Raw genomic sequence first — 14,620 nt, forward strand, 5'->3', positions numbered from 1 at the left:
TAGTCCGTAAAGATGTGCCGCTGGGGCGGGGGGAGGGGAGTTTGGCTTGAGGTCCTCCTCCATTTACTACCTTTAGTTAGCTGTAGAGTAGTTTTGGGGCTATATGCACACTGCAAGTTGGGGATGCGCGCTAGCTTCAGGCAGGGGTGCAGGGTGGGGGGTGGAGAAACGGGAGGTTCGGGGAGTTCTGAAAATTCGCTTTTGTGTATAATGATTGTAGTATTACCGATAGTTGTTTGTTTTTGTTGTGTTTTACAAGCATCGAGAGACTTAGATAGGAGTTACCAACAAGATGGCGTCTGTTAAGCGAGGTATGGGGATTACCACACTCAGCTGGAATGTTAATGGGTTGGGTGACAAGATAAAGCGAGGAATGGTCAACCAATTGGTTAGGAGACATGTGCCGGATGTTGTATTTTTACAGGAAACGCATCTTGTTGGGAATCGTTGTATGGCGCTGCATAGGGGAGGTTATAAAATGGTCGCTCATTCTGGATTCACCTCGGGATCCAGAGGGGTGGGGATCTTAATGAGAAAGTCTTTTCCAATGACGATTCAGGCTACCTGGACAGATTGCTGTGGTAGATATGTTGGGGTGTCAGGGCTGTGGGAGGGAAGAACGGTGACTCTATTGTCTGTATATGTCCCGCCAGCCCTCCGTACTGAGACCTTCAGAGATCTGTCTAGGATTTTTCTGACTCTGCCCCTTGGGATTTTACTTATTGGGGGCGATTTCAATGCAGTTATGAATGGTGAGATGGATAGATTTCCTCCCCGGGTGTTGCCACCTTCTAGCCGATGGTTGAGTGATTTTATGGAGACGACTGGATTGATTGATGGTTGGAGGCTACGGAATCCTCTTGAGGTACACTTCATCCACTCCTCGGCTGCCCATGGCTCGCTCTCTGGAATAGATTACGTCCTAGTCCCCGTGTCGCAGTCGGATGGAGTTAGGGAGGTGCAACACCTGGGTAGAGGGATCTCCGATCACTTGCCAGTCTGGATTCGCATAGAAACGGGTCAAGGAGACGTGGGTAGAGTGGCCCCCATAAACTCGTGGCATTTGAAGGACCCGGCCCTTAAGAAAGAGATTGGCAAAGCTACAGATCGGTATTTTTAATTTAATAAAGGGACAGTAGAATCGGGAAGTATCCTGTGGGAGGCCTATAAGGCGGTGATCCGGGGGGAGGCACTTTCTCTGATCTCTGGGAAAAGGAAAAAAAGTCGATCGGAGGTGGACAGAGTAGAGACGGAATTGGCGAGACTGGAGTGGGAGGAGTTGTCGACTGAGGCGATGGAGAGGAGTCACAGACTGAAACTACTTAGGGACGAATACAAGAGCTTGGCAAGGGGGAAGGCAAAGGAGCAATGCGCAGACACCCAAAGTAGGATCTATGAACATGGGGATAAGGCGGGGAAGTTGATAGCCTTGCTCGAAAAGGGGGAGCGGTCGACCAGACTGGTGCCGGAATTGCACACGGAGGAACTGGGCAAAATCACGGACCCTCAAGAAATTGCGGACGTGTTCTCATCTTACTATAGTCGGGTTTATACAGCAGCGAACACTTACACTGAGAATGAGAATGCGGATATGTTGCGAGATATTCAAATGCCGTCTCTGTCCGAGGAAGACCTGAAATTCTTAGATTCTCCCCTGACTAACGATGAGGTCGCTCAGGCAGTTAGAGGGGTGAAGTCAGGTAAAGCCACCGGCCTAACAGGATCCCCATTGAGCTATACAAACCAAATGCCAACAAGTTGGCACCTTTCCTGCTTGATATGTTTCAGGAGAGCAGGGAGGAAGGCCAACTTCCATATGACCAGCGTATAGCCAACATAGTGGTTATTCATAAAGAGGGTAAGCACCGGGAGATCTGTTCCTCCTACCGGCCGATTTTGCACCTTAACGCAGAGCCTAAAATCCTGGCCAAATTGCTGGCTAATAGATTGGTCAAGGTCATAACGACCCTGATACATCCAGACCAGTCGGGCTTCATGCCTCGCCGTAACACAGCATTGAACATACGGAGACTCCACAGAATTTTGGCTAGTGCCTCTTATATTCATGAGCCAGCTGCCATTTTGTCATTAGATGCCGCGATGGCCTTTGACAGAGTGGAGTGCCATATTTGTTTGCGGCTCTCAGCAAAATGGGCTTTGGACCAGGATTTATTGGATGGGTTTCCTTAATATACTCGAAACCCCTCGCCAGAGTCGTAGTGAACAACCACAGATCTGCTGATTTCCCATTGGGACGTGGTACGAGGCAGGGTTGCACTCTTTCCCCACTGTTGTTTGCATTGGCGCTAGAACCGCTCGCGGCTTGGGTGAGATGGGATCGAAAAGTTAGAGGCTTGAGATGGTCTCCAGAATGGGAGGACAAGATATCGATATACGATCATGATATCCTGCTCTATTTGACTACCCCCCGTACTTCCCTGATTGCATTCTTGGACATCCTCTCAATATTTGGGAGATGTTCGGGATTTGGAATTAATTGGACGAAGTCGGTTCTCTTCGATCTCAATGGAGACCCACCCACTGTCCCGAGTTCATGCTCCCTGCGGATAGAGACAGCGGGATTTAGATATATGGGGATATACATAACACTGGACCCCACACTGCGATACGATAATAATCTGGGTCCCCCACTGGCCCGGCTCCGACGAGATGTGGATAAATGGAAAGAGTTGCCACTTTCTCTACTGGGACGTGCCACATTGTTCAAAATGATGGCGCTTCCCAGATTTTTATATGCACTTCAGAATAGTATGGACCCGGTGCCTCCCTCATACTTCAGAGAGATAGAGTCGCTCCAGCGACGGCTCCTTTGGGAGGGCAGGCCACGGATTGCGTTTTCCAAACTTACATTGCCCTGGTATGACGGGGGATTGGCTTGCCGGATCTCCGTAAATATTACTGGGCTGCCCAACTCGCGTCGATTAACCATGCAATATATGGGTCTCCGCTTGACCCCGGATTCGCAATGGACAGGGGCCAGATGTTCGGACGGGATTATATGAGAGCTTTATACGCCAAACCGGGCGGAGTTCTTCTCATTGGACCTGCGGCGCATGCGGTTCGGATATGGCACGCAGCTAATCGACATTTTAAGTGGGCTGGAAAGATTACATTGGCCACCCCCCTCTGGAGCTCAGAGGCTCTGGGGAATCTGTGGAGATCGAAGGGCTTTGACCGGTGGAATCTCATTGGGATCTCGCGGGTTACAGATGTTTGGGGAAAGGCGGGGTCCTTTCATTCGAGGCAATGCAGCAAAATTACCAATGAAATGAGACTGAAAAATTTAGATATCTCCAAATGAGACACGCTTTAATGGCCGCCATCTCCCGGGGTTCCGAGCCGCCTGAGGCTTCCCCGCTGGAAGACAGAACATTAGATGGACACCTCCCAACCAAAACCATATCACTGATATACAGAAAACTAATTAATCATATGGAGGATCCGTTGGTGGTGCTTAGAGGACAGTGGAGCGCGGATGGTTTGGTCATTGATGATGAGGACTGGAGAGAGGCTGTGTCATCTCCCAGGATAGTGGCTATCCCCATGAGGTTGCGATTGGTGCAATTTAAAATCCTACACAGATGCTATATGACTGGTCCAAGATTGGTGCGAATGGGTCTGGTTGAAGATGAAAGGTGTTGAAGAGGGTGTGGAGAGATAGGATCATTCCTACATATATTGTGGCACTGTCCCGAAATACAGCAATACTGGGTCAAGATCAATGAGAAGTTACGTGAGGTGTTGGGAGTGGATGTACGTGTAGAGGCTAGACGTTGTCTTTTGAATGTTTGGGAACCCTCTGACCTGACTATACATGGGAAACAGTGGGGGACTCTGGCATGCATGATTGCAAAATGTAACATCGCACAATTATGGGGCGCTACTCAGGCGCCTCAAATAGGGAAATGGATGGAAGACCTTGACTGGAACATGTTTAGAGAAAGATCGGTGTATGTGGCTAGGGGTCGTCCCAGGAAGTGGGTGAAGATCTGGGGTCCATGGTACAGTTACAGAGGAGATATTTGTGCCCCCCCACCCCCAATGTACGGACCGAAGTTGAAGTGTTGGAGTCCCTTTAGTCACATTTATCATCAGCAATGAATACTGTCCTGGTTGGTAATGCATACATAATGTGTATATTTCTGCTCATGTATCAAAGTGTACGGTCACCAGATGCTTGTTTTACTGTTATTGTTTTTGTTTATAAATAAAAAGATATTTTAAAAAAATATATTACAGTTAGGATTCCATCTCAGTCATCTCTTATAAGAGCTCCCTATTTGGTGAGCCCATTCAGGCAAATAGCATTTTCTTAATGAGGAGAGGACCTGAGGATGAAGCATGCCTCTACTGGAGTTTGAGGGTCCTATGTTCTAAAGCAGAACACTATCGGTACTTACATTTAGTTTTCAGCTGTCTGGTTCATATCTAGTTGTGGTTCTATATACAGCTTTTCTTTTAATCGATTCATGCTGAACCTTGAAGTATGCTGAAGTATTTGAGACTGGTTAAGTCAGTGCCATCAAGGCTGACATTCCAAGCAGGAAAGTAACATTTCGGGAGAAGCCCTCTGATGTTTTCATTTTAAAGAGTCCTCCAGGTCAGGGATACTTGAGATACTGTGAAATTGTTGAATTGTGCAGTGTTCCAGTGTACTAATAGGTGACCATTGACACCAGTCACATATCTTGAGTGTGACCAGCAGTCGTGGCCAGCATGACTTGCGGGTGGGGGTGGCGCTAGGGACGGGTGGGAGATAATAAAAATAAATTATATTTAAACTTACCTTCGTCTCCTGTCCTGCTTTGCATCGCATCTCCTCTCTGCGCCTAATGCCTTACAGGAAGCAGGCGGCCTCCCTCTCCTCCCCTAAGCCAATCAAAACGCTGCAATGGCATCCTTGTGATTGGCTAGGACGCTGACCCCACAGGCATCTATGGAGAGGCCATTTTCTCTATGTAGGCTGCATGCAGCCTACATAGAGAAAATGCAGAGTGTGCATGACTGGCCGACCAAACAGTCAGCGCCCACAACAGTGGGCAAGCCACTCCTCCCCTGCCTGGACAGGAACGTCCACCCGCCTACCCCCAAACAGGCATACCCTTCTGCTTTCTCGCAGCGCATAAAGCAGTAACATAAAATGGTATTTAAAATACCATTTCATGTTTCTGCTTCTTGGACTGCAAGAAAGCAGTGGGGCGACGCTCCTCCGCCCACGTGGAGGAGCCGCTCCTGGCTGTGGACCAGATTACATGATATCAGCTAGAAAGCACACATAGAAACTTCTCTTGCATAATGCAAGTTGATGCTTGTCCTGCCGACTGCTCACTTGCGCATCTTCAGCAGCTCTAAGGAGGCCCTACTTCCTGTGCTCCACATTGCCCTGGCAGACGGCATGCTGGAGACACTCCACATTGCCCTGGCAGACGGCATGCTGGAGACACTATGACCACAATGTGACTTCTAACTTCCGTTTTATGGCTTCTGGCTGCAGTATATATAATCTTTCTGCCATCTTGTTTGGCGTTCCCCTTATATTATGATTTTTGGAGCAGACGCCACATTTAGTTGGCAGTTGATTATTTTTTCTGCCATGAACAGACGGCCTCTCCTCATCTGAGCATACATACATTCATGGCCCATGCAGTCCGGCATTTAGGATTCTGACCCTGGTGTGTGTTGAGCTCCAAGGTGTCGTGATACATGACAGTGTGTTTTAAAGGTTTCCTGTAATATGAAATAAAGGAGGCAGTCACAGCACAGCACTGCAGACAACTCCTCAGCCACAGTGAATCTGCATGTAAGTGATGCTGTCGGCTTTCGAAATTGTTAAAATAATGTTTATTATATGCTTAAAGGCAATATACATATATGTAATTGGCCTTCAAAAGTGTCACTTGGCCATTGCTGTTCACCAGACTTAAAACCAGCCTCCATGCCTATTTAAGCTGAGAATCCATTTGAAATCATCCATTTGACTGTTTATCCAAGTCATTGAGAAGTGGACCTTAAAAGAAGAACGTGACTGTGCACATGGAAAGTGCTTATACTTTTAATTGTAGAAATTACAAGACACTAACACTAGTTTGTATCTTTCCATTAACCCCATTAACATATACTTGATAAACCCTTTGCATGCATTGGGAGCTTTTTATGTATAATAAAGTAAATGGCATTTCCAAAACAGAAAAATGAAGAAAAATGATTTCACTCATTCAAATGGAGGCAGAAGGTCCATTCCCCTATGCGGCCCCGTCAGTTTTTAATTCAGTTCTGGTTCTTATGGATGACAACTTTCAACTGTCATTTCATCAGTGGCCTCCCTCTGTATGTTAATATGCAAAATCTCTATAATGTTCTAGATTTGTTTAGTGAGAGGACGAATCGACATTCAGGATCTCCGCATAATGACTTGTGTAACAGAGAAGTGCAAAACCTGTTTCCAGTACAATGTTGATTAAATAAGCCTATGTAGACAGCAGCCCACAAAAGCAGCTGGCCCAGGTCACAAACGTGACTGACATCTCATATGCAGTATTACAAGTGCCATAGGATATTATACACGTGTAATACAGCAGACAGGTTATCACTCATGTATGTGACAGAGTATCCCTTCCACCAAACTCTAAATCGGGCCCTCAAAGGGGAAACATGCTAAGAATATCAATCTCTGACTCATGTCCCCTCCCTTTGAAGGGCTTACATTTAGAATGGCGAACAGGACATACATTTCAAGCATAAGGGACAAACAAAAACAACCTTCTTCTCAGGGACAGGGTTGGCTGCATGGCCTTTACCTCTTCTCTGTCAAGATGCTGCATGGGCGGCTATTGATCATGGAGTCGCTCTTGTGTCGGGCCTGCAAAAGAGAAATCACATGGTAATTTTGAGTCAATACACAAGATATCTCCCCACTTGTAAAGCTGTGTTTTAGTAGTAAATGTGGTGGGACAAGTGGGAGTGGCTGGAAAATGGGGAATGCTTACTACAAGATGGGAGAAATTTAGGGAAAAGTAAGCCGGGATTTAGGGACGGACAAGATATAACAGGCACCCCCCACTAAAAGAGTAATCCTATTGCTACTCACAAACTAAACTTCTGAAGTTACTACAGCCCTAAAACTGACCAAACAGTAGTAAATGTATTTCAGACCAGACTTGGAGTAAGCAAGCACTACACATGGCTATTCACAGAACCTGATGTACAACCCCATAGAAAATAACAGAGGCAGGGATTTAAAACAGCACCCATTAGGAAACAATGTTAAATACATAAAATGATATTGACTTTTAAAATATATATGAACATTGTATTGTTAATTATTTTATTGTTTATTACTTGTACTACTTAATTTAAAAATAAAATTAAGTTAAACTTTTGTTAACAAATGAAAAATAATTTCAGTTAATTCTACACTTTTTAACAAAATTAATACATGTTAATTAAAAATAAAAATGTTGCTGTGGGTGGGACTTTTTCCTTAATCATTGTTTAAGAAACTTTATGTTTGTGGCATGTGTAGCTGTATTTACACATGCAGTGTATATTTCTGCCATACAGAGTTGGGCTTGGATGTGAACAATTTGTTTTTCTTCTAAAGAAGTCTTTTCAAGTCACAGGACCAATTGACTCCTTCTATCAGTGGTAAAGTGCACAGGCATAAGCTCCAATGTTAGATAGTTTTTTCTCCACCATTAGATTCAGACGTATTCATGTGAGCTCCGGTTTGAGCTGTATGCTGTTCTCGCTGGACCTTCAGATCCGTCCCTTGGGTGCACGAGAAAGCCAATCATGTTATTGTCGGTTTCCACTGTCGTGTTCCTTTACATTCAAATTTGGTTGACGACTTCCTGGAATACAATCACAGTGCTGGAAAATGTTCACATGATGCAAAGGACTCCATTCCCATTCTGTCCCTCTTGTCACACCACGTATCCGAGTTCAGATCTCCACGAAGTCTGTAATCTGTTTGTCCCCCAAACACAGTGAAGTCTCCTGTTCAGCAAGCATGGCCGTTAGAAACAAGAAGACCCTTCGGAATAGTAGAGCATACCACATCATGTCGGCGTTGATGGCGTACAGAAGAGAAGAGGACCTCTTCAGAGAGAGTGATGAGTCAGATGCTGAGAAGCTGGATGCTCCAGCTGCGAGGGTAAGGTGGCTTTCTCACCAGTTCCGAGGTGGACGCCAAGAAAGAGGAGGAACCTCCGTTAACCCAGTGCCCACCGAAAGTCGCAGTGAGTACTGTAACTCCCTCTACTCACAAGAAGGAGGCACTGCCTTCTAGCTCTCGTGCCACCTTTGAGGCCTTCAGTGTGCCACTGCCTCTCGGCCATAATCAACATCGTCAGTCCAAGCCTGACTCGGCGGCCGAACACCATTTGGCATTCAGATTCTCCTCGAAGCCTCGAGCGTCGATGTTGACCGCCTCTTCAGCATTGGATCCAAAGATGCAGGTTTGGTCACCTTCAGACTCGAAACGAGTGGACCAGAAGCCTTCGGAGTTGAAACATGCTGCACCAAGGCAATTTGAGATGAGAAACACCAGTCCGAAATGTTTGGAGTAATGACACCCCTCTCCAAAGCAATCAGACTTGTAACACTCAAAGCTGAGATTAATTTTGGTGGCGTCTGGTCATCGACCCTTTTCAGCTCCTTCCAGGCCATCTACAGCTGTGTAATCGCCGCTTTGGAGGATTTTGACCTACCAATCTTTCAGCGGCTCCAAGAACAACTGGATGCCATGCAACAAAAGATCCACATTCAGTCAGGTACTGGTCGGATCCTGGTGATGCTCCGCAGATGTTAAAGGATCCCGTTCCTCATAAGAAGAAACTGACTTTTGAGAAGGGCCTCAATCCTCCTGTACACCCATACCCAAAAGACCAAAAGACATGGCAGGGCCACCTCTCTGCTGCTCCTGGTCATCCATATCCACCTCCCCCTTCTTCTCCTTCTTCTGCTTCTCCACTTTTGCCTGTGGGTTCTCTACAATATTCACCACATAGCTCCTTAGACTCAGGGGGTGAGGACAGTCCACAGGACCCGCAGTATCACCCAGGACTTCCACATCCCTGGGATGATTATGATGTAGGGCCTTCAGTAGACACAGACCCAGGTCTGTACCCTACGAAGCCCCTACCCACCCCCAGATGGTGTTACCTCATACTACGAGGTCATGCAGTGGAAGTCGCCTTTCATAAGGTGGAGATGCATGTAGAAAATGAGGAAAATGACTTCTGCATGGAGATCTTGGCCTCCACCCAATGCTCACTTTAATGATTCCCTATGTTTAGGGGTCCGTAAGCCGGCCACTGAAATCTTCAAGGAGCCGGTTAAAGCTAATATTGTCACCCCTAACGTTGATAAAAAGTTTAAGGCATCACCTACTTATCCACCATACCTACAAGTTCAGTTACCCCCTGACTACTTGGTGGTACATATGACTCGGAATTGAGCTAATATACAGGGGACGCACCCCCTCCGGACCTGGAGAGTAAAAAGATTGACACCAGGGGCAAAACAGTAGTGGTGCAATCTGTTATTTAATGGTGTATCGCCAACACCATAGGCTTACTCCGAGTACCACCATGCCCACTGGGATCAGAAGGTGGATCTTGTACAGTATCTCCCAGAACAGTTTTGCAAAAAAAGGACAGGAGTTGGTGGAGGACAGCAACATCATCTCCCACACCAACGTCTGCTGTGCGTTGGATGCTGCTGACACAGCTGCCTGTGGAGGGGGGGGGGGGAATACAAGTATTCTGTTATGCCGCCATGCATGGCTACAAGTGTCTGGCTTCAAGTCAGAGATCCAGCAAAACCTCATGAACTTCCCTTTTGACGGCCAGCATCTGTTCTGCCCTCAGGTCAATCAGATGCTAGGTAAAATTAAAAAGGGTGCTGAGACTGACAAAGCAATGGGTACCCTGCAGATTCCTTGTGGCTCTTTTCGCTGCTCAAGATACCGCGGTGCGAGTAAGACCTGACCCCAGATACCTCTTCCACTTTCTCCAGGTCACACAGCAGACACCCTCATGGCGATACTCTAGGGGGACATAAAGTGGCAATAACAACAAAGACAGAGGAAAGGGCACCACCTCCAAAGGGGCTGCCCCTCCCAAACAGTGACTTTCTAGTTCTTCCCCCCACCACACAACACCTGTCGGGAGTAGGTTGCAGGGATGTCTGTCCCATTGAGCAGAAATAATCGCAGCCCGCTTGGTTCATGACATTCTACAGAAGGTGTGCTTTCTCGAACTCATTCGACCACCACCAACCACGCCCCACCTACCAACACAAACTGTCCCCAGACCATCTGCATCTCTTGCAAGAGGAGATACAGGCTCTCATTGCCAAAGAAGCCGTAGTTCCAGTCCCACCACAGAAAGGGAGTGTGCTCCCTGTACTTCCATATCTTCAATAAGGATGGCTCCCATCATACCCATCCTCGACCTCAGATCTCTCAACAGGTATATTCTGTGGGAGCACTTCCACATGGTGACTCTAACAAGATGTCATTCCTCTGCTGCAACAAAGTGACTTCATGACCCCCTTTGAACTGAAGGATGCCTATTTTCACATTCCCATTCACCCGGCACATCGGATATACCTGAGGTGTGTGGTAAGTGGACAGCATTTCTAGTTCAAAGTACTCCCTTTTGGGGTAACCACAGCTCCAAGGGTGTTTTTAAATGTCTGGCTGTGGAAGCAGCTCACCTCCAGAGGAGTGGCATCTATGTGTTCTCTTACCTGGCTGACTGGCTGATCAAGAACGCCATGTATAAGCACTGCCTAGCGCATATGCAGACCACCATCCTCACCATGCACAGTCAAGGCTTTACCATCAACTTGACCAAATCCCACCTTCAACCCCTACAAGTACAGCCCTTTCTCAGGGCCACATTGGATGCAGAGGTGGGAAAGAGTTCCCCAGCCCTGCAAGGTTACAAGTGTTCCAAAACCAACTTGCTCTTTTTCAGCCGGATTACCAGGTACCTGTTGGAACAGTGATGTGCTTGCTATTAATGATAGTGTCTTGCAAACACATAGTTCCCCATGCCAGGTTGCACATGTGCCTGTTGCAAGAGGGCCTAGCGGCACTGTGGTGTCAGGCAGAGGGTCATCTAGGGGATCTAGCGTTGGTGGGGAGCAGCTCATATCACTCTCTGCAGAGTTGGAAAAAGAACAACCTAATGCAAGGGCAGCCCTTCCTCGACCTGGTTTTGCAGGTCATCATCACCATGGACGCCTAACTCACTGGCCTGGGTGTGCATCTCATTCACCCTACTGTTCAGAAAACTTGATCCTCTGATCAACAGTCCCTTCACATCAGTCAACTGGAACGGCTGGCTTATCAGCTCTACCTTTGAGTTTTCTGCTCTCTCATTCCGAACAAGACAGCCTTAGTAGGCACAGACAACGCAATTGCCATGTTCTACTTACAGAATCAAGGGGACACACATTTTACCCAGCTGTCAGCGGTAGCCCAGGACATTTGGCAGTGGTCGATACATTGCAGAGTGCATCTGCTTCTCCACCACATTCCCGGGGTGGACAATGATTTCGCTCAGCATGACATATCAACAAGTCCACAAGTGGGAACCCCACCCCCAGGGTCCTACACCCAATCTTCCAGCTGTGTGTATATCCTCAGGTAGGTCTATTCACCACTGCTGATAATGCAAAATGCCCAAACTTTGCTTCCAGTTTACCACACCCACAGTCCATGGGCAATGCATTATGGATGAAATGGTCAAGAATTTTTACCTATATTTTTTCGCCTCTCCCGCTCTTACCATTTGTAGTCCAGCAGGCTGAGGCATATTACCCTCATCTTAGTGGCTCCAACTTGGGTATGCCAGCCATGGCACTCTGCTAGAGCTCTCTCTAGTTCCCCACGAGAAGGTCCCCAACAGGCCGGATCCTCTTACACAATACCACTGCACTCTCTGGCACCCCAATCCTCAGCAGCTTAACCTTACAATTTGGCTCTTTATGTCTTTGAGTTTGGTTACCTCAACCTTCCCGAGGAGTGAATGTCTACTCTTAGAGAAGCATGCAGACCTACTACCAGGGTCTGTTACGCAGCCAAATGGACAAGTTTTGTATACTGTTGCCTAAACATATCAATCCTCTTACTGCATTGGTACAGGACATTTTCTGTTACCGCTTACACCTACAGAAGGCAGGCCTCTCCTACACGTCCATTCAGTTGCATTTGGCTTCTGTGGTTGCCTACTTACAGAATAGGCAACAAGCTTCACTGTTCAGAGTTCCGGTTATTAGGCCTTTCGTGCAAGGCCTTAAATGGGTTATTCTGCCCCGGACGCCTCCTGCTCCTGTGAGGAAACTTAACATCTTTCTTACTAGGATCGTGGGCCCTTCTTTTGAGCCACCTCACTTTTACAAGTGCAATCTTTATGGTGGAAAGTAGCTTTCCTTGTAGCCATCACTTTCCTAAGAAGAGTCAGTGACATACACACTCTTACATTGGAAGAGCCTTTTTTGCCAGGTTCATAACGGTAGGGAGATCCTCATAACCAATTCCAAATTCCTCCCTAAGGTGGTCTCCAGCTTCCACCTTAATCAGACAATCAAGTTGCCAGTTTTCTTTCCACCTCTTGTCTGTAGTGGAACACACTTTACATACTCTGGATGCTAAATTAGTACTAATGTATTACATTGACAGACCAAACCCATTTCGGAAGATACAAAGCTAGTCATGTCCTACTGTCAGCCACATAAGGTTCAAGGCATTTCTGAGGCAGGAGTTGTATGTTGGCTTGTCGAGTGTATTCAGACTAGCTGCGCTAAAACTAAAAGATCTCAGCCCACCCCTCCCAGACCCAATTCTACTTGGCAGAAAGGAGCTTCTATGGCTTTTTAGGTAACATATCACCAGCTGACATCTGTAAAGCAGCTCCCTGGTCCACTCCTTACACCTTTACTAAGCACTGCAGTGTGGATGTCCTGGCCAGACAGCAAGCTTGAGTTGGCCAGGCTGTCGTACGCAAACTATTACAGTCTTCTACAGCATCCTCATGCTGAGCCACCGATTTAGGAGCACAGCTTTACAGTCTAGGCACAGAATGTGAATCTATAGCTACACATGCCATGAATGCAAAATGTTACTTACCCTTAAGCATCTGTTCATGGCACATAGTGCTGTAGATTCACATGCACCCACCCTACTACCCAGTCGCCTGTTGTTGTTGCTGATACTCTTTCTTCCTTTTTTTTAACCATATTACTACTTTCTACTTTGCATGGCCATTGTTTTACTGCATCCCTATGCTCGATCTCCAGTCGCACTCTATGTGCAGTAGAAAACAATCTAACGTTGGATCCGATGACCATGCCTAGTACCACTGATAGGTGGGGGTCACCTGGTACCGTGACTTGAAAAAACTTCCTTTGAAGAAAAGCAAGTTGTACACATCCAAGCCCAACGCTAGATGGCAGAAGTATGCACAGCATGTGAATCTACATCACTACATGCCGCAAACAGATGCTTACAGGGTAAGTAACATTTTCCTTTAAATTGAATAAATACATTTTAATTAATTAACTAGTACACATTAAATTCAATGTGTTGTCTATAATCAATATATTTATATAATGTAATTGTAAAATGTAAATAAACTGTACTGTAAAATAAAAAAAATACCTTGCAATCAAGACATACAGAAGAGCTCTAACAGTAGTGTTGAGATATGCCATGAAGTGGCAATGAAAAAGAACCACAAAAGTCATGAATTTGGAGGAATAGAAGAATAGCACTGTCCTCTTGTCTCCTGACAATGCCTACGCTTGTCCCATAGCCACAATATAATCATTAACTTTAGCCAACCTTTTAAAGTAGTACTGTGTCCATGACTCTAGTTAAATGATCAAGAAAGATGATCGAAGAAGAGGCAGAAGTAAACTAGAGTCCTGATTTAGAGTTGAGTGGTAGTGGAAATCGAAATTATTTGATAAGTACAACATCTAGAGAAGAATTTCGTAAACCAAAGGAATAGTATGGTAGATGAAATTCTAATGGTGGATTCTCCTCCATGTTTAGCACTTTCTCATGAAATTGGATGATTGTCCTTTACTTCCCAACTCTAAACCAGAACCCAGAATACGGAATAGCTAAGATAATGGGTACCTTAAGCTAGATGAAGATATGTAAGTGCAAGAAGCCTGGGTTGGACATTAAGCAATTTCTGAAGAGGCACAAAGAAACTACATCACAAATGAGTAAACGCTGATACTGGGTGTAGGAATCTGGCTCTGTATATACTATACCAAAATGAGTTATAGTGTGCACTGAGTCCAGGGAGTCCACAGAGGTATAGCAGAGGCTAAATTAGGTAAGTACTAACAGCTCTCTTTGTGTCAGTGTGGGCGAGCAGTTATGCTTTTCCAGAGGGTGTGTTAAGCATTTATTGTATTCACTCAATCAAGACTGATGCACATACTCAGAGACTGAATCCAGAACAATTGGGTAAGTATAAAAAAGGTTTACGTGTATTTTATTTCTAGAACAAAGCAGGACTTGGTACAGGTAGGTAAAATATACTTGGAATACAGGATTTCAGAATGCAATGCAGTT

The 14,620-nt window shown here is 46.0% G+C and overlaps 1 protein-coding gene across 1 annotated transcript in view; it reads right to left on the bottom strand.

Annotated features, from left to right (window-relative positions):
- The window catches only part of ATP8B3 (ATPase phospholipid transporting 8B3), a 379,813-nt gene that overhangs the window by 213,728 nt on the left and 151,465 nt on the right, over positions 1-14,620 (bottom strand). The window contains exon 6 of the mRNA XM_086947162.1: positions 6,819-6,880. Within this exon, the coding sequence (XP_086803288.1) occupies positions 6,819-6,880 (62 nt within the window). The remainder of the gene's footprint in view (positions 1-6,818; positions 6,881-14,620) is intronic.

This window comes from Lissotriton vulgaris, chromosome 12 (genome assembly GCF_964263255.1).
Source record: "Lissotriton vulgaris chromosome 12, aLisVul1.2, whole genome shotgun sequence".
NCBI lineage: Eukaryota > Metazoa > Chordata > Amphibia > Caudata > Salamandridae > Lissotriton > Lissotriton vulgaris.